Consider the following 20,709-nt stretch of genomic DNA (forward strand, 5'->3'; position numbering starts at 1 on the left):
CTGATTTCTCCACAGTAACATTGCTTCTCGCATTCCACCGTATGTACAGCGCCCGATTACGGCACCGGTGTGTGATCAGATTTTCTTTCAAACTAGCAGTGTTTTCAAAAGCATGCCTAAGCGCGCGTCGGAGCGCGCATCGGAGCGAGGCGGAGGGAAATCGCCTTAGGCGTACGAATGTTTAGCTTGTTGCACGCTTAGCGTAGCGATGCAGAGGCGTGCGTGGCGAGGCGTGGCAGGCGTCCGCTATCTGCAAGCCAAAGCGCGAGGAAGAAGACGACCTCGCAGTACGACGTCGTTTCATTTAGCTTAAACTCGCAAACATCATATTCACTGAAACAAACGATACTGTACATTAATGGACCTATATGTATATCCCTAATGCCATAAACTGATCCATAAGTTGAAGTTTCTCTCACCGTATGCAAACCGAACTAGATTCATATATATATATATATATAATATGTTAGTATTTTTTTTCCAAACAACACAATATCCGTAAAATTCACTAAAAATAATACTCAAGTCCACACATAAATGCCAAATATCATTTTATGTTTCATGATTGAGATGCATAAATTGAGTTTTTCATTATTATGCTTAAATGATAATTAGTACTTATATTTGATAGAATATGTTGGCTAAATAAGAATTAGTAGTACAATTTATTTATATTGATTTGTTAAAACATTGAGTAGTAGTATAGAGATTTGATGTGTAGCTCAGGTGATGTAGATTCTAGCTATAATTGTTTTCATAATAACTCAAATATTAATTATCAGAAAGAAACAAAGAATTAAGAATAAAAATTCTGTTATGCAATATAAGTAGGACTAGGCATTTCCATCCATCATCTTCTGACAATAAAAACCTGTTTAAAACCCATGCATTATCTCCATTGGAGATAAGACTAATCTGACCCCACCCCTCTGAACTTGCAGAAATTTTTATTGACCTTATCTACATGAAGCAAGAGGCAGAAAAAAGAAAAAAGAAAGAAACAAAGATAATAACATTACATTGGGCAAAATCCATGAAGCAAGAAGCAGAGAAAGCTACAAGGTTGAGATGAACCCGGCACAAAATCTTTTCCAAATGAATAGTAATAAATATGGATAAATGTAAAATTATGAAATTTGAACATACAAGAACATAAAGAATCTTAATGTAAAATAAAATTTTGCAAGCTCCTTTTCTTTCTTTGTTTTGTTTTTTTTTTGTTTTTGTTTTTTGTTTTTTTTTGCCTACAAGGGGAAAGCTAGATGCTCTCTCTCTCTCTCTCTCTCTCTCTCTCTCTAAGCTGATGTATTTGTGAGAGACTGTACCCCCCTTGTGTAGTGGAAAAGACCAATTTGCTTGTTGTGACCCAAAACATTTACAAAACATTTAATTGAACCACATGATCTTTGCTTCCCAATGCCCCCATCTATGCTCCGAGTCTTCATCTTCATGGGTTCCACCACTCCATAAATAACACCACATTCACAACACAGCCTACCCTCAACACCCAAAATTAAAACCCCCATCCTCTTAAGCCACCCCAACTACCGATTCGCCATTAACGCCGTGACATTTAACCCCAACACACTCTTGCCCTTGCAACTTTGCCTCCATGTCCTTCTTTGCCCTTGCCACAATTGCCCCTAATTCCCTAGGGTGCACATTCACCATGAGTCCATGCTTCATGAACAATGTCAATGACATCTTCTGCTCCACCTTGTGGCCCGGTACCAGCGTCAGCCGGTGCCGAAGCAACACCGACGCCACTACCGACTTCATTTGCAAGTATGCCAAGTCCTTCCCTAGACATATTCTTGGACCAGCATTGAATGCTACATATTTATTTGAGTCATGCATTATGAACTTCTTACCGTCTGAAGATAACCACCTCTCTGGTCGAAACTCTAGGCAATCGTCCCCCCATGTGGACTTCATCCGCCCCGTTGCGTATATTGAGTAGGTCACCGATGATCCAGCGGGCACGAATGTCCCGTCGGGCAAAATATCATCTCGCACAACATGTTTTGAGTCCTCAGGCACGGAAGGGTACAACCTAAGGCTTTCGGACAATGCTGCCTTCAAGTACATCAATCGGTCAATTTCCTCAAACTCCAAAGGCTCCTCCAACCAACTCACCACATCATCACCACGTGTCTCGATCAGAACGGTGCAGATTTCGTGCAAGATTTTCTCTTCGATTATTGGGTTCAGAGTGACCAACCAAAAGAACCAGCTCAGCGCAGCCGATGACGTGTCGCGTCCAGCTAGGATAAAATTGAGTGCCACGTGTTGGAGGAAAGTATCTGAATAGTTCTCCTTTTTCTTCATAAACCTTGACAACAGATCATCATGTGGGTTTCCATCTTTCTGCTGATTCAGCAACTCGAGCTTACGGGAAGCAATCACATCGGATAAATACTCCTCAATGTGCACAAGGCTTCGGCTCAGCGTGACTTCCATTCCAAGCCCAAGCCACTTCTTCAGCTTCCACAGCACTTCCGGCAAAATAAAACGTTGTAGTGAGGCTTCGGTGGCTCGGTCGAAAGCCGAAGCGAAGCCGTTGTCCGGGAACCCCGGCGCGCAAGTCTGCGGGTCCTTCCCGAAAGTCAAGCCGCATATGTTGTCGAAAGTGAGCCGAAGCAACAAGTCTTGAAGATCAACCGGCTCGGATTCAAGCTCAGCCGATTTAAGAATTGGGCAGAACCTCAGCTTGATGGATCGGCTGACCCACCGAGCCATGGCTTGGCGGAGCGTCCGGGTTGTGAATTCCAGTGCGGCCGTCTTCCTCTGAAACAGCCACGTGTCGCCATCTGAGTTGAAGATCCCTTCGCCCAAAAGATCATGAAACACGGATTGCCAAGTGGGGCCCTTGGGGTAATTGTCGAACCGGGTTTTCAGTATGTGCTCCAGATTCTTCGGGTCGCACGTGACGGTCACGAGGCCCTGCTTTCTGGCGAGGAAGGGGATGGCGCAGATGCATGTTTGATACGTGCCGCCGCAGGCGCGTAGGTTGTCGCAGATCCAGTCGTGCAAGCGGTCGGAATTCTCTATGAGGCCCGGGAGGCTGCCCAATAACGGCCAGACACCTGGACCCTTCAGGGACCGTGAGATGAAGGTGAACCAAAGTAAATAAGCTGTGATGGCCGTCAAAACCAGCAAGGCCGTGCCAATCTCCATGCTTACTTGTTTGCCACGTATTGACCAAATCGCCCAAAACTCAAAAAGAATGCAATGCAACAACCACACTCAATCTCACTGAGCCAGCTACCAGCAAGCAAACCCAAAACCTGTTTTTTTTCCTGGAAGTATTTTCCGGAGAAAATGTTTTCTGGGAAAGTACTTTTCTTGTAAAGAAGTGGGAAGAAGTTACTATAAAACGTACGTCATAGGAATATGGGTCTGAAATGCGAGAAATAGATGAAAAGAAGGAAAACCCAGGTTGTGTTTTTCATGCATATGAAATGTTTGAGGGATTGATTGAGAAAAGGAGAGAGCTTTAATGGATCTAAAAAATATGGAAGGTTAACTGTAAGGTGGTGCTTCTCAAGTAGAAGAACGAGAGGAGTAAATATTTTATGAAGCAGAGAGATGGAGGAGTGACTGATATAAAGTGGAGTGGAGTGTTAATTGAGAGAGGGATTTATAGGTGAGAATTGTATTGAGAAGCAATTATTAAGGCCAGACTGGTCCTTGAAATTGCTCTCTATCTCTCTGTTTCTTTTTTTGTTTTCTCTCACTAAAATTAAGCTTCACAGCAGCACAGCAGGCGCCATAAATGTCTTCAGAGGTCGTTGAACTTTTTAAAGCTTGCCCGAAACCTCTTTCTCTCTCCCCCTCTCTAGAGCTCTTTTTCCACAAAAACCACTGGCTCTAGCAAATTAAGATGATCTGCTCTCTCTCTCTCTCTCTCTCTCTCTCTCTCTCTCTCTCTCTCATCTGCAACTCTTACACCTAATTTTACTGGAAATGGAAGACGAGATTTAATTCAAGAGCATTGAATGAAGAGGAAATTTAATGAGATTAGTTGAGGAACTATATATATAAAGGAAGTAGAGAGACCCCAAAAAGAAAAAAATACAAATAAAAAACAATGATAACTATATTGAAAAAAAAAAAAAAGGGTCAACCACATACACACATACACAGTGTCTGTTTTAATTGGATAAATTGTGGGTTGTTTATGATCATTATCTTAACCCTAATAAGCCCCCTTCCCCTTTTTCTTTCTTTCTTTCTTTATAAGTTATACCTTTAAGTATTAAAATTAAATGAAAATTGGGTTCTTCATGTGGTTCTTTTTGGTTAGGGTTGGGTGAGCAACCCACCCACAATTTAAGACCCTTTTTAGCTTCTCTTTCCTTTGCTTTGCTTTGCTTTGCTTGTGTGACTCTTTTTTCTTAGCTAGTAAAAACAATTCTGGGATTCTTCACAGGTTTGACCCTCTCACTTTTAATGCATTATAATCAATGAAATTATCAAAAAATGCGTGCCTCTCTGCCTGTAACATGAAAAAAGTCAAAACCCCATATACAATATCTATCTATATTTAGGGGTGGTTGCGGTTCGGTAACCGCGAATTTTTACTTAAACCGCAAACCGACAAACTATTTGCGGTTTGGTGATTTTTGAAACCGCAAACCGACCGCGTTTTGCGGTTTAAAACCGCAAGTTCTCAAGCATTCACAAAAATATAAATTCACAACCTAAATAAATAAATACACAACCTCAATTTCTTAAGCATATATAAATTCACAATCTCCTCAATTTCTCAAGCATTCACAACCTAAGAAAATTAAAGTTACAATTCCAAGCATTCCAATTAAAGTTAAACTTCTCAAGCATTCCAATTCCAAATCTTTTAAAGTTACAAACCAAAAGGAAAATGCAAAGCAAAATGAATTAAAGTTACAACCAAAAAGAAAATCCAATTCAAAGTTAATTAAAGTTACAAACTAAAAGGAAAATGCAATGCACCAATGTTACAAACTAAAGTTACAACTCAAGTGTTGGTGGTGAGTGGATTTGAAGAACCCTGTTGTGTTGTTTGAGCACCAATGTTATCTACAAATAAAACAACATAGTTTAGTACATTTTATAATAAGAAGAAGCATAAATAACATTAGCATAAATAAACTAATTACTTACAAGTTATCATATGTTATATTTCGTTGTATAATTCAACTTTATCATCCGTGCGGCTATACTTTGAGGTTTGCGGTAACTACAAGTTTTGAAAATTAAATACCGCAACCGCAATCGCAAATGCGGTTCGGTTCTTAATACTGCAAATACGGTTTGGTTTACTGCGATTGCGGTTTCATTGCGGTAAATTGTCTATTGGTTTTTGCGGTTTTTCGGTTTTTCGGTTTAAAATGTCACCCCTATCTATATTTATATATTGTTCCCTAAATGCAGGTATGGCCTAAATTTTTGCACATTGGCTGGCTGCAGACGCTTCATCAGGATTCATATGAAACCTGGCATTGAAATTGAAGAGCTTTGACAAATTTGGGATAATGCTATCTCGTCAAACTGTGAATCTAAAATGTTAATTCCCATCATTTTCTAGCAACGTAAGTATTTATTCGATAAATATATAAAGTCTAATAAGAAAACATAACGCTAACGAATGAATTTATGACATCCATGAATGAGAACGTGATTGTGAATAAGCCCCTACGTGAGATCCCATGTGATGATGGAAATGAGTTCGTGAGAGTGCCTAACAATTGTTGAACCATTCCACGGTTTAGGTGTGCTTGGCTAAGCACCATCTCTATCAGTGTCATCAAATTAATCACATCATGTGCATCTGACAAGGCTTCATTCATTCTATAATAATGTGATTATCATTATTATAGGATGAAATTATATAAGTTTCATTCATTCTAATTTCTATATTAGTGCTAAGGTAAGCCAATCCAATTTATGTAATTACCTGGATAATATTACATATGTTTTCTTTAGGCTAGTTAACTTTAGGTTTTCTTTGACAAGAAAAAAAAACATAAAAAGCTTTAGGTTTTCTTATCCAACTTATTTATTAATCGAGCTCGATCTTAAATTTAAGATTAGGAACCTGTTATGTTTTGATTAATCATCGCTCAATATCATTTTTAAAATAAACCTAGATGGCAGCAAATCAAGGGAAACAAAAAACCAATTTGACTCTAGGAGAATCAACAAATGGGAAAGAAAACAAAAACATAATATTTTTCTCAGAATTCCGATTAAATAAGTTTGTTATCAATTCATTTATAATTCGTGTTAGCGAGTCATGTCATTTGGTGTTGGATCATGATGCGTTAAAAAATTATAGAGATATTTATTCAAAAATTATTTTTTGTTTTTGTTTTGGAATAGATGCTTTATTAAAAAAAAATAATAAGCACCATAAGAGTGTACAAAGATAGCATTGAAACAACTAATACTATTTTTTTTTTGCGGGGTAAATATCACGAGGTGTCTTTACACTCGAAAAGTGGGAAATTAATCCATGCTCGAGGTTTGGCTATTCAAAACCCAACACTACTACAAAATTGAGCAAAAGCCACGAACTTAAGAGCACAAATACATGTATGGTGCCCTCATCTTTAACATTGAGCACAAATAAATTTTATTCATCCTCTTCTCGCATAAAACACAAATAATCATGTCAAATTAATTTATGTAAAACACAAATTTATACTGGACACAAAGAATTGTGTCAAATGTCAATTGAATGTAAATAATAAGTATCATCTAACAAGTTGTTCATGAAAAGTAAAATTATTTATTTGTGTAGACTAAATAGTTGTGTCTTTATCTGACATATGTAACACCTTATAACACAAAACTATATTTGTGCACAATTATTTTTATGCAGTGTACCTTTTCTCTTCCAATTTATTAAAAAATAAATAAAGAGAGATGGAAAAATACTTATATTTTATTATTTTTATTTTTATAATAGTTTAAAAAAACACACGGTTCTTTTCCAACCCCTAGAAAAGTATCTAACCCTCCCCTTCTATTCTCTCTTCCCCACCTGAAGGTTAGAGTCTAGCCCAGTAAAGTTGTTACCTTTTCTAAACTTTCTTTCTTTCTTTCTTTATTATAAATATTTCTGGGTTTATGGTTTGCTGCAGTTTTTTGATGAGCAAGATAATTTGCTCACACGCACACAAAGACACATAATTTCATATGGTTCATGTTGTTGTGTGCAATTAAACATCAAACATTTTTTGGGTTTCAGCTAAAGTTGGGCTTTGTGCCATTGATTTGTGTTTAAGATGTGAACTGGTGATGTTTGCTGGTGGTGGTGGATAAACACATCTTCGCGATCCTCAAGACCACCGGAGACGACAACACTGTCCTCAAGAGGATGTGAGCTGGTGATAATTGTGTCTGTACATATGTCTAATCAATTGATAAAGTCACTGAGGTAATTTGTCAGAATACAAGCACAAATACTGTTTTTCATGCTTTATATTGTCGGACACGAATTTTTCTTTCGTGCCCTATAGCAATGGAAACTCCCATAGACAACACCATCAGCCTAATAGTGGTTGCACCATGGCCTTTGAACGTAGAGCATAATTATTTGTGTCTTTTGTAGCTAAGAGCACAAACCAAAACGGTGCTGAAACCCAAATATTCTAGTAGTGGATCACATTGTAAGGCTATGTATTCATACGTCTCAAATCTTAATACCATTTCGATTTGAATAAAATGTTTAAGCCCAGAGAAAAAGAAAAAGAATGCAACCGATCGTCATGATTCACAATGGAGGTCATATGGACATAAACGTACTTTCCTTCTCCATTGTTGGGTAAGCTTTTTCTTGAAAGGAAACAAAAAACCAAACCCATGCATGCTAACTTCGTCAACACCATCAGACCCATTTCTATGCTTTTTTCTGAGAAACTGGGTGGGAAATTGGGCAGTAAAGCTGTCTGCAAAAGTGAAATTAGAAGCAAGAATCTTCTAATAGTGATTGAGAGAAGTATTCTTTTGTCTGTACATGTCTGGTTTTGCTTTGCCTGTTTTGTTCTGGCAGATCTTGACAAGCTTACTCTTGAGATTCACTATGGAGGTACATTGATGCAAGTTGCTGTCGGAAAAGGGTAGGTTCTAGCCTATTGCAAGGTTTGGCAAAAAAAATAAACTTAATATTAATTCCAAGGCATTAATACCTCATTTCACAAAAATTAGCAAGCAAAAATTATTCTATCTTATTCATACATATCTCTAGTTACCTACATCACAAACATTTCAAGTTTCAAGCTTTCTCATTTGAGAAAATGAATGGAATTTTATTTAGATCTTTACCTACATAACAAGTCCATTTCTATAAAAGATTCTAATTTCACCCTTGCATCTAACAACCCACCATACCTCAAATTCAAAGATGCATTCGTTGAGTTGAAAAAAACAAAAGAAAGGTTATCATGAACATTTGTGATGTTTACAAAACTATGAGTTATACTCGTTTATCTTTTTTGTGTTATGGATCATTCTTCGCTTAATTCACATATCAATTTTATCAATGTCGCTAAAATCCGTTAAAACTTTTTAAGGTCTTATGGAGTTGATTAATTTGGTTCAACAAACCGACGTTTTGCAAAAGTGGGAGTTATGAACCAGATTGGTTCATCCGATTCAGTGTGGTTATACTAAAAAAATATACTAATTTATTGACGTGCATCGTGACACACATATTGGGTCGGAATTTAATAAAAAAAACTACCAGAAAAAAGAAGAGAAAAATAACATTAGAAGGAACTACTTCAATCTTCTAGTGGTGTCATTTCTATTTAAATGGGGGGAAGCTCAGTAAACGTGTTGATTAAGTTTAGGAGGGCCCATTTGTTGAGACCAAAAGTCGGTAATGCATGTATCCCAATTTGGGGTTTAAAGTTTATATTTCTATGACAGGTTTTAGAATATATTATGCACCAAAATATTATAGTGGCAATAACCCAAGTTTTCTTTTCATGTTTGTTTTTTTTTTTTTCGTTTTTGCTCAAGCATGTTTGCATTTAGGGTGTAAAAAAAGAGAGTAGAATCCAGCCTATGCGCGTGAGCACCTGGGTTGTAATATTTTTTTAAAATAAAATATATAACATTGAGCATAATTTACATATGTCTAATCAATTGATAAATCACTAAAATAACTTGTCAAAATACAAGCACAAATATTGTTTTTTTGTGCTTTATATTGTCTGACACGAATTTTTCTTTCGTGTCCTATAGCACTGAAACTCCTATTGAACACCGTCAGCCTAATAGTGGTTGCACCATGGCCTTTGAACATAGAGCATAATTATGTCTTTTGCAGCTAAGAACACAAACAAAAATGGATGCTGAAACAGAAGAAAAAAATAAATAAATATAAGTGGAAAAAAACAAAAGACACTTGGGCTAATAAATCAAATGAAGGAATACTAAGAAAGAAAAACTACTCCCTGAACTAAAGAAGGATGTGGCCGTGAAAGCTGACAACTCGAACACAATTGTAAAATTCAACAACGAAATCTACAATATGCGTGGCTGCCACCGGACAAAAGAGAGAAAAAAGAGAAGTAGAGAGAAACAAACAAGGGGGAAAACATATTATAAAAAAACTCATATAAAGCATATTTAGAGAGAAAAATCCAAAACAAACCACTTGTCATTTTTCAATTTGTTTTTAATGTGTTAAAATTTTATAAGAACCAATTAGAAAATAACAATTAGTTAGTTTTGAGTTTTCACTCTAAATAGGTTCTATAAGAACTTTTGTGTATTATATTATACTAAAATGAATTTATTAGTGAAATCCTCAAAATTATATGTACCACGCCTAATATACATTGGTAATTATTGTACGACACTAATTTTTAAATTGGCATAATTAACACTCGAACGAGTAAATTAAGAAGGTGGATCCTTTTATTGGTATCCTTAGGACTAGAGAAGAAGACAAAGGGAAGGAATTTACAACTCAAAACTTTATGTACACCGACAGATTGTGCACAAAATTACATTCTATTGATTTTTTTCTCTCTCATCACCTCATGGTGCACATTGCATGAGAAAAATAATGAGGATAATGTTTTTTTCTCACCGACAGCTTGTACACAAATTACATAATTGGATGCATGCAATCACTATGAACATTACCATCCAGTCACATTCTTTAGATGTATAGCATTAACCCTATGACCCATAAGATAATCTGTCAGATGACTGCACGCAGAACTTGTAGCAAATTCCAAATCTTGAGTTGACTCATTCTAATTGCTATAAGAAGCTGTGTTTTTTCTTTTTTGGATACAAACGATATTGGCCGAGGTGAAAGCGAATGCAAAACTTTGAATGCACAGGTAAATACTATTATCACTTAAGGGTGTTTGTGAGAATTAATTCAAGTTCACGCATTAGTATAAGTGGAAAAAATAAGAATAGCATAACTGATCGAACCATAAAATTTTGGATCCCAAACTTATTTGATGCGAACCTCTTTGTTTTCTATAGGTTGAAATCACATCACAATCATCATACTAATTAAGGAAAACAGAGCATTACCCCAAAAACAAACATTGCAAATAAGTTTGTTTTGCCATCACTATATCAATATATATATATATATATATATATATATATATATATATATAACTACTTAAAGACCCATCTCATCCGAAACCCATCTAATCCACATCTGACAAAGCTTTTATTTGTTGAACTACTGACATTCCTAATTTTATATATAAATACAAACGGTTTACAATAACATAAATTTTGTAGTGAATGGCTTGGATTGAGACATTCCACGAGAAAACCTTAGTTCCCCATTTGTTTAGATGGGGATTTTGGCACCTAATAGGTTAAAATTAAGCAGTTCAACCAAAAAAGGAAAAAAAATTAAGTCCAACATGATATAGGTTGGGTAGCTACGAAATTAAACAACAATGTTTTTCAAGCACCTCTTCATCAAATTAAGATCTCTATTCTTTGTGATACCAAATCCTGGGACTTGCCAAACCTCTCATAGTTGGTAGTTTACAGATGCAGATCAGGCGGCTCCTATCAATTCCACATATTGCGTCATGAAGCAAAATGTTCAAAACCCAAATAAAATTAGGTCTCCAACTGTCCATTGATGACCAAGAAATATACATGTGGATGATCCAACTCCCATGCTGGGCCATTAAGTATAGCCCTTTGGGGACCCCATAAAAACTAAAGTCAACGTTCTGAGTCTCACACATTTCTACCATTTCAACCACATATAGCATTTATCCACAAAAAAAGAGGTCATATAGCATCAAACGAGTCATTGCTCTAAATTGCATTTAAGATGGGATTTCAGGCCAGCTGAGACATTGGCAAGTCTTCCCACCACATTGCTGTCATATTCAACAAATCAAAATTGCAGATAAAATAATCTCAAGATTGAACAGCATAGACTAGTTTGGAGAGCCAGTGAGTCACCTTGCATACAGCAACCATACACTGTTCTGTGATGGGCATCTCTTGCAGCTGTGAGAAATTGCCCCCAACAACTATTTTATGTAAGGCAGCCATGTGATATATCACAGAGTGAGGTTAACCCCAGTTCGTTCCTGCCCTTCTCTGCAAACAGCACTTACAATACATCTAACCAAACCTAAAGAGAGAATCAACTCAGGCGTAACTTAGCAAAAAGGAAGCAAAACTCAATAAACAATTCCCAAATCGTGATAGACGAGTACACTGCATAACAAACAGCATTTACTTGAGAGTATCTCAAAAAAGAATAGTTACCACTGGCATTTTAAGTGTTTACACTAGATTTGTACATCGAGCAAGTTCCACGCCCTGGGACTTACTAGACTATTGACAAGGTTTGGTTAAGGTCTCTGGTTAACTACAATTGTTAGATAGCAGGCCTGCAGAAAACTTGACACCAAGATACTGTCAGAAACTTCCAGAAACTGTTCAATTGCTAGAGTACTGAAGACATTTTTCTTATCCAGCTCCTTTAATGGTGCAATCCCCATCTATCACAAAACCACAACAATCAGTTGTATCCACTCAATACCAGTCATTTGAAGTTGCTCAACAAATATGAGGATCAGAAAATTTGGAGTAATGGTTTAACACGGTAGAGGCTATGTTAGTTGAAAACCAGAGGCAATCTGACCCTTCTGCTTGAGAATTTCTTCATCCTTGAGAACGAATTGGCAACCATATCATAAATAACTCACCAAAAAAGCAAATTATCTGTATATATACTTTGAGAGAGGAAACTTAATGCTCCTTGCTACCTGTAATCCATGTATAAACAAGATGTTATATTTCCAAAAGAATTCCTTAATCTTACACGACATAAAATTTTGGTATAATTTCAATTTGAGAAAAGTGTAAGGTCACCTTCAGAACCATATCTTCACTCACGGTAGATCGATATCGAGTTGAACCCTCTAGTGGGCAGCTTCCACCAGTGACAATAAAATTAGCACTGCAGAGACTGGACAGTTGTAAGAGAACATCGGACATGAGCCCACCATTCCCATTTCGAATGCCTAACCCATCATATCCTTCTTCCTCCTCATCAAGAGAACCTTCCCCTATAGAAGTAATACACTGAAATATGGCTAATAACCTCTCCATTGGAAATGTTCCAGGATTCAGAAGTAATTCCTGTTCTGCAGTTTCCTTCTGTTCCATTGACTTCTCCGAGGCCCTACTCATGAAGAATCATTATTAAGAGGAAATCAGTGTTTACAAGTGGTGCATTGCAGCATACCAACAAGTAAAAGAAAAGCAAAAGGTTCAAAGGTAGTCAATTCGCAAATCTTAGTAAGATCTTTCAGAGATTTTTGTTTGAAGACGATTTGTAAAGAGAATCTTAAGAATTTCCCAACACTCCACTGCAAAAGTGTAATAAAACAATATTCGTAATTGATGTCAGAAATTTTAATTACAGGTCGTTCCAAACAACATCACAGAAAGAGCAACTCAAGTATTCGTTATTAATATAGTGAGGTGAAGGTAAAACAGAAGCAGGCGTTTGGACATATAGTTATCTTCATTCTAAAGAAAATACTTAAGTTTTAGCTTGGTTTCCAGCGGGAATTTGGAATTTCAGATCTTATATTGACAATATTAATGCAGTATTAACCTTTATGAGAGAATGGAATACAAAGCTAGAGTTTGTATCCCACTCCAGTGCTGGATCATAGCCCGAATTTCACCAACTAAACCTATAGAGTATAAACTACATTAAAACAAGAATTATTCTTGATATACACTTACTTCCTCCTTCGTTTGCGACTATTAGAACCTCCTGTGGAATCGAACAATGATGCATCAAGGGTAGCTGGGTTTCTTGAAGCAAGGAATGCTGAAATAAGGAGATACTTGGCAGAAGTAGGCATATGGAAATCTAATTGATCAACCTCGCAATCTCCAAATTTCCTTGTGCTGCCCTTTCCTTTTGTCTCCCTAACTTCAACTTCAGTGCATGGATGAGATGAAACCTTAAATATCTCATTCAGTGAAGGAGCAACATGGGGCCGAAAATAATGAAACAGCCTTTGGTTCAACTCTTTATTGGGAACAACACCCAGATTGGTTACGGGCTCACAATATTTTGTGAATAATAGTGAAAAGGCAGGAGACAATTCATCCACCCGTCTGGTAATTCTACAGAAAGGCCTTAGCACGACACTGACAGAAAGAAAAGGGAATTCATCAATATAAACACAAAAGGCAAAACATGAGTGTAGAGAAAAAAGACTAACTATTATTCTTACCTAAGAAAAGAGGCATAAAGTTTTTTGTTTGCTTGGTTTCTCAAGAAGATTTGCTGAAGATCATCTTGAGTATAATCAGGAAGATATATAGAGATAGGCTCCACATAACCCATACTTGAGTAATATGTATCCGGTGAGGCATTGCTAATAAAGATAAGAGCGACCTCAGGCATTTTCAGAATGTCATAGAGATTAAATAGTAAAGGTAATATGGTAGAACCTTTTTCCCATCCTCTGACACGCTCCAAATTGTCAAATATCAAGTAGATCATATTTCCATTAGCCTTTCCTGACCTTTTGGAGCTTAATTTCCCCGAGTTTCCCTCAAGATTACCAAGAATGCTAACCAAGGCTTCACGAAGAAAATTAACAAAATCAGATGGGCTTTCACAGCGCTTTGCACTTGAATATCCATTTACTGCATTCTTTCGGTGAAGAAACAGTTGATTCAAAACAGACTCAAACAAGATTCTGGAATTATAACAGCTAAGGCAGCTTGAATAAACAAAAGGACGTTTAAGATGCCTAAATGTCTCTAGTACCATACTAGTTTTCCCGGTAGAAGTGCCTCCATATACAAAGATAGGAAGCATGGGAGAGTTCCGTGGACCTACAAGTTGTAGAAGCTCCTGGATCTGATTACGTCTACCAGGAAAACTAGACAACAGATCATCCAAGCTAAAGAATTCTCTTTCTTCTCCAAGCACAAGGTCACTGAGAGTTGGCGGCTGAGAACTACTTACATAAGTTTCTTCAACTACATTCTTTGAAGAAGTAGCTGCAGCGGAGGATCTGGTTGTTCTCCTTGTGGTTTTTGGGCTTTCCTCTTTACCCATGTCTGAATTCTGGCAGAAAAAGAAAAACAGTAACATTAAAGATATGAATTTGAGTAGAACCAACATTTAAGACAAACAATAGCACCTAGGAATTACAATGCAAACCAACAACAAAAAGTGGATTCAAAATGAAGAAGTGTTGAATCAGCTAATCAAACACAAAGTTGCAGGGAAATTGCACACACAAAATTGCAAACATCAAAATAAAACAAGAAAATGACATCCAAGGTTAGATATCAATTCAATACAGGAAATTAATCATAACGGGAAATAAAATTTATAAAAAGAAAATAGCCCCCCTCAACGAGCATTATAACTCACTCTCCTCAAATGTTGCCCCAAAGGCTGTGTTTGGTATGCCTTACTGGATTGGACTATGCTAAATAGCACTTGCAACCCATGTTTGGTAAAAGAGGGGACTAACTTAAATGGGATTCTATAATCCAACAGTGTAAAAAACACGGTACTCACTCGTCCAATACAGTGAGGACGAAATGCAGTTCGCAAAATAGCGAGCGTGCTATTCTGGACAGGCGAGTCCGACCAACACAGTCAAACCGTCACAACCTCCACTCTCTCCTTCTCTCCTCTTTCTCTCTTCTCTCCCTCTCCGCCTCTCTCTCCGACAAGATGCTCCCAACGAGATTCGTCGTATTCTTTGATGAACTCTACGCCATCAGGAATTCTATCGAACATCTGCACATGGAGAAGCCTAAACACCAAAGCCAGGCCATTACTCTTTCCCTTGCTGATTATCGTGTATTCAGGTCAGTAACGTGTGTGTATATATATATTGAATTTTCAGATTTCAATTTAGGAACAAAATTTCAAGTTTATATATATTTCAATTTGGGCTTACAAGATTACAGTGATGATGAGGATGGTGATGGAGGTTTTGAACAACGACAACGAGACCACGGCGCAGGAGGCTCTTGAGTTGTTGATCGAATTGGCCGGGAACGAGCCCAAGTTCCTCAGGCAGCAGAGCGAGAGTGGGTTGGGGAGGCGCGGATCTGTAGGCGTTAAGTCCAGGTTGGGGCGGGTCTATGTGGGTGGGTCGACGCTAGGCAATGGGAAAAAAAGGCAGAGAGAGAGCGGAAGGAAGAGGAAAGGAGAGAATGTGTTTTTTTTCCTTTTTTAATTTTTTAATTTTATAATATTATTAAAGATTATTTATTTATTTATTTCACACATCAGCCCCAATTTAATATTTCTAATTGAATTTTAATATTTTTCAGGTAAAATCCCTAATTGAATTTAAATATTACAAGAATCATTTCTTAGTCCGACACAACACCAAATATAGGTTCACTATTTTTACAATCCAGCTTTTTAGTCTGATGCAGCACCAAACGTAGGTCAGTATTTAATCTAACTTAGGTCAATCCGAGCTAAACCAAGATAGTTCCAGAATTTAGTCCATTCCATAATAGTCCGATGTACCAAACGAGCCTTAAACATATAAAAATCTAGTATATATGTAAATACATTAATAACTAATCATATAGAAATAAGTGTTTTTAAAGGCATGCCTTTGCGCGCGTTAGTGAGAGCGTCAGAGCGAGGTGGCGGGAAATTGCCGAGGCGGTCAATTTTGCGAGTTGCATGTTTAGCGCGGGTAAGGAGTAAGGAGGCGTTGCAAAGGCGTGGCAGGTGGAGCGAGGCGGAGCAAGGTGAGTCAGATATGGACACTTTTATTGTAATGAAACGACGTCATTTCGATTGCAGTGTTTTAAAAAAATTCTAAATGAAACAACGTTGTTTCACCTGGAGTGTTTTGAAAAAAAAAAAAAAACTCAAGTTTATGTTTTTTTTTCTTACCTTGATTGTAATAAACTTAAGGGAAGAAGAATTAATATCTTTATTTCCTTTTCTAACTCCAGCCGACTGTGGCTTTATTCTACTTATCTTTTTTTTTTTTTCTAAATTAATATAGTAACACATGGACTTATATATATATATATATATATATATATATATAACAAAAGGCTGAGAATGGTGAAACATTCAAAATACCAGAAAATACCATTGGTTAATTCAAACATTAAAAATTGAAATTATTAACTAAATGAGGATAATATGGAAAATTCATATTTTTTATATTAAAAAAATTAAAATTAAAAATGAAATTAGATAATAACTACATATGTTATCTTTTCTTAATACTAAAAAAAATCAATTGGCAGGAGCTAGTATATATATTGTATAGTACAATCCTAATTTCTACCCTTATCAGATAATCTCCATTAATTTCAAGAATTCTCTTCATCTTTCGACTGCAAGTAAGCCATTTTATTTTTCTCTCTAATTCTTCGCAACTCTAATTTGAAGTTCTGTATAATTTTTTTTAATTTTTTGTAAATATATTAGTTATCTTATTCGTTTATGTGATATAGTAGAAATTTGACATGCATGCATCATACTTGTTGTAGGAATTTCAAAACATTTTTTTTTTCAAAGTTCATTTGAATATTAAACATGCATTTAATCAAAATAATCGCAACCGAAGTCTATGGTGGTTGTTTAAATTCAAAAATAAAACTTCTTCCAAGTATCTTAAGCCATGAACATTGATATGTTTTTCATAAATGGAAAAAAAATCAAGAGAAAGGATAAGATCTAATTACCGTTGAAGCAATTATATGAACCAATTTGTGTTTGGTCTTCTCTTGATGATTTCCTCTTTGTTGATCTCTTCCTTGATCTTTGATCTTTGCTCCTTGATCTTTCTCCTTCATGTGAGCCACAAAAGTATATGGCCTCTAAGTCTCCACACCAATGGAACCTTGAGATGAGAGATGAAGTATCTTGAGAATACATGGATGCTAGTGCAAGATTCTCAAGATTGGTTTCAATCTAAACCTCTTTGAAAGATGAAAGTGTTTCACTCTTGAAAACTCTCTTTTTTCTCTCTTATCCCAAACATATTTGGTTGATGTTGGATTGTGTTTGTGTGTCAATTAGCTTATGGAAACAATTCTCATACACATTCTCTTAAGTATTTTCGGCCAAACCCCATTGGGCTTCCAAAATTGGGCCTTATGACACTTAAACCATAATATTTAGATGTCTTAAGTCCTTGGGCTTGATACCCAACCATTTGGGCTTCCTTTTAATTATTACCGATGCCTAAATACATTTTTACACGTACTAAATCATTCACATCAAATCAATCAAATTGATTTCCTCATTCTCATTTGTATTACTCAAAGTTAACCATTTAAGGTGTGCGATCCATTAGGTTCTAATTAGCAAGGCAGTGGGAAAATATTGAAACTTTCTAACCAACTGGAATTAAAACCCCTTTTTAATTTTTCCTTTATTTGGATCGATCACAATCAATCCTAGGACTTCCAGAAGCCAAGAGTGACATATAGCAATATATCAAGGCTACCCAAGCTAACCAGAATAGATGAAGAACCTATTCAGTTGGAATTGCAATGCAATATGATCCTTTTGTTATACAATATTTCAAATCATATTATTAGGGTACTTATTGATTATGTTAAACCCCTAATATGATTTATAACTTCATGTGATTCAGAAGAACATGATTAAGAACAACTTTCTAAATCAAGCTCAAAATACTTTGGCCAAAGATTTGCTAAATCACATCTTGATACGTTCTCCTTCTTTTATCAAAAGTAGAGATTCCTTACTGTACATTCACATGCCCCTATGATGAATTAAGAGATCCCAACAACACTTAAGACAAATCTTTTATGACTTGTCTTTAAGAGCTATCAAAAATCAATAACGCATCACAGGAAACCATGATGCCTTAGGTCTAAGGACTAATTTGCATTATTGCAACTATGAGTTCTCGTTTGACATATAGATAAATACTACATACGAGAACTACGGTTAATTGCATTCAGTGTACTGATTCACTAATGAGCACCCACATACTCGTATTAGTGTCAACTACACAAATGGTTTGAGACTAACTATCCTTCCAATTGAGCATACATAATATGTGATAATCTTGATGGTTTATCAATTCCCATTTGATAACCTATGATTAGGAACATTTTGGGATGCTACAATTAGAGATTAAAGGTCTCTCCAATCTAATCTTCTTTAGATTACTTTATCTCTTATTTAGCATACCCTAGACATTTGTTTCTTTACATGATGTAAAAGATAACAAAATAAATTTTCCTTTTAAATATCATATACGAAATATCAAATGTATTGGCTCTTAGGGCACATTTCTAACACTTGTATCTTAGAAATATTAATGGTGTTGTTTTATAGTTATGAATCAAAAAGATCATGCGTGGAAGGATGCGAAAGAAATAGAGGGGGAAAAAAAATACTTGAGATGCACTGGAGAAATTTCTAGACTTAAGCATCATTTTGGTCAAACTCATCATGGTATGCAACCATGTAAGAAAGTTCCTGAGCATGTGAAAAAAGAGTGTGCTGCAACTTTGAAAAAATTTTAGCTTGAAAAAAGAAAGAAAAATGAAATGCTTAGAGAGATTGGGGATGGTCCATGAGGAAGGGCTCAGAGTATGGAAACTTCATTGGATGAAGAATATGGAATCCCCGGTACTAGAAGTGTTGCAGTTGATGAGGCTCTTAGAGCACAACCTAAATCAAAAGAACCAATGGATAGATTTGTCACTTTAGAAGCTTGACAAAGTACATTAAATTCAACATACAAACAAGAAGAAAGAAAGAAAGTTTGTCGAAAGATTGGTAGTTTTTTCTTCTCTAGAGCACTCCCATTTAATATTGTAAATGATCCATTTTTGCTACCTATGATGGAAGGGATTACCGCATATGGTGTAAGATTTAAGCCTCCATCAATGTATGAGCTGAGGACTTGGATCCTTAAGGAAGAAGTTGGATGCATCACATAGGGAAATATTGTTAAACGGCGACACTGAAGCTACACTGGTCTACATGAAAGCGAAAGCATAAGTGGATCTTGAATTTTTTTGTAAGTTCAGTGTAGATGAGGAGAATAGGCTTGCTAACTTGTTTTGGAGAGACTCTTGTATTATGTTGCCTCTAGAGACGTCCTCATATTCGATAGCACATACAAAACCAAAATGTATGACAAGCCTCTAGTGTTATTTGTTAGTTCAAACAACCACCGGGCTAGTGTTAGTCGTGCCCTATTGCTTGACGAGACCTTTGGAACATAAAAGTAGTTATTGGAGACATTCATATCCTCCATGAAAGGCAAGAACCTATATCAATACTGACGGATGGGGATGAGGCGATGCGCGGAAAGCAATTGAGTATATGTTGCCCATGTGCAATCATAGGTTGTGCTCATGGTACGTGGCCATGAATGATCATTTCAAGCATATCTTTGGGAACCAATTACAGTCAATGAGTTTTAATAGAAATGAGAGTTTTTGAAGGACAGAGTTGCTACACATAAACAAAAGGATGGCTGCAAATGATGTATGCAAAACGAGATGCGTGGCCGAAATCATACCTTAGACCCAAGTTTTTCGGTGGTATGTGTACTACTCAATATGTGGAGTGTATGAACAAATTTGTGAAAGATTATTTGAGGAAAGACATTAAGTTGTTTGAATGCATACCACCGAAAACAGTCAAAGAAAGTGCTTACAACATTGAAAAGTCTTGAGCAACATGCTTCCCAAATTTATACACATATGTGCTTTTTATTGGTATGTAACGATATCAATGCTTTGTTAGCACTCATTCATGAAAAAATAATTCATAATTTCGGAGGACGGTTGTATATTTTAGTGAAATACAATGAACTGCAAAATAATTGGAGTTGTATGTACCTTGGTGGGAAAGATGCTTGAATAGAGTGCAACTGTCATAAATATGAAAGCGTAGGCATCCCATGTTGCCCTTTGTTTTATGTGATGAAGTGAGACCATGTTATGAAATTTCCTCATAACTCATAATCAAGTGATGGACAAAAACTGCCCGAATGGACATTGTATATGCATTTATGTCAGAAAGTGGTAGTAAGGAGGTTGTACAAACCGCGAGATATGAAAGTTTATTAAGTTGTATTGCCAACAAAGTGTGTTTGTATACATCAAATAACACATATAGGTATAGTATTATTGACAAATTTTTCGTATTAAAATAAATTAATGTTCAAAAGGCTT

The 20,709-nt window shown here is 36.3% G+C and overlaps 2 protein-coding genes and 1 long non-coding RNA gene across 5 annotated transcripts; 1 reads left to right on the top strand and 2 right to left on the bottom strand.

The window, feature by feature from the left end:
• Positions 1 to 997: 997 nt before the first annotated feature.
• Positions 998 to 4,002, bottom strand: CYP86A8 (cytochrome P450, family 86, subfamily A, polypeptide 8). The gene has a single exon (XM_008246416.2). It carries the CDS (start codon positions 3,175 to 3,177, stop codon positions 1,531 to 1,533), a length of 1,647 nt encoding a protein of 548 aa, XP_008244638.2. The 5' UTR covers positions 3,178 to 4,002; the 3' UTR covers positions 998 to 1,530.
• Positions 4,003 to 11,657: 7,655 nt separating this feature from the next.
• ORC5 (origin recognition complex protein 5) lies at positions 11,658 to 17,451 on the bottom strand. 3 transcript variants are annotated; one of them, XM_008246421.3, is made up of 5 exons: positions 17,224 to 17,451; positions 13,761 to 14,605; positions 13,261 to 13,674; positions 12,376 to 12,688; positions 11,658 to 12,269 (listed from the first exon to the last, which is right to left on the bottom strand). In XM_008246421.3, exons 1-5 carry the CDS (start codon positions 17,332 to 17,334, stop codon positions 12,222 to 12,224), a joined length of 1,731 nt encoding a protein of 576 aa, XP_008244643.2. In that variant the 5' UTR covers positions 17,335 to 17,451; the 3' UTR covers positions 11,658 to 12,221. The 3 variants fall into 3 exon arrangements, with proteins under 3 accessions (XP_008244643.2, XP_008244642.2, XP_008244641.2); XM_008246420.2 differs by lacking the exon at positions 17,224 to 17,451 and adding an exon at positions 15,456 to 15,591; XM_008246419.3 differs by lacking the exon at positions 17,224 to 17,451 and adding an exon at positions 15,068 to 15,209.
• Positions 15,224 to 15,785, top strand: LOC148917302 (uncharacterized). Its single transcript, XR_016127416.1, has 2 exons — positions 15,224 to 15,363; positions 15,466 to 15,785. It is a non-coding gene; the product is annotated as an uncharacterized LOC148917302 (long non-coding RNA).
• Positions 17,452 to 20,709: the final 3,258 nt, after the last annotated feature.

This window comes from Prunus mume, linkage group LG5 (genome assembly GCF_029339155.1).
Source record: "Prunus mume cultivar Tortuosa linkage group LG5, ASM2933915v1, whole genome shotgun sequence".
NCBI classification, from domain to species: Eukaryota; Viridiplantae; Streptophyta; class Magnoliopsida; order Rosales; family Rosaceae; genus Prunus; species Prunus mume.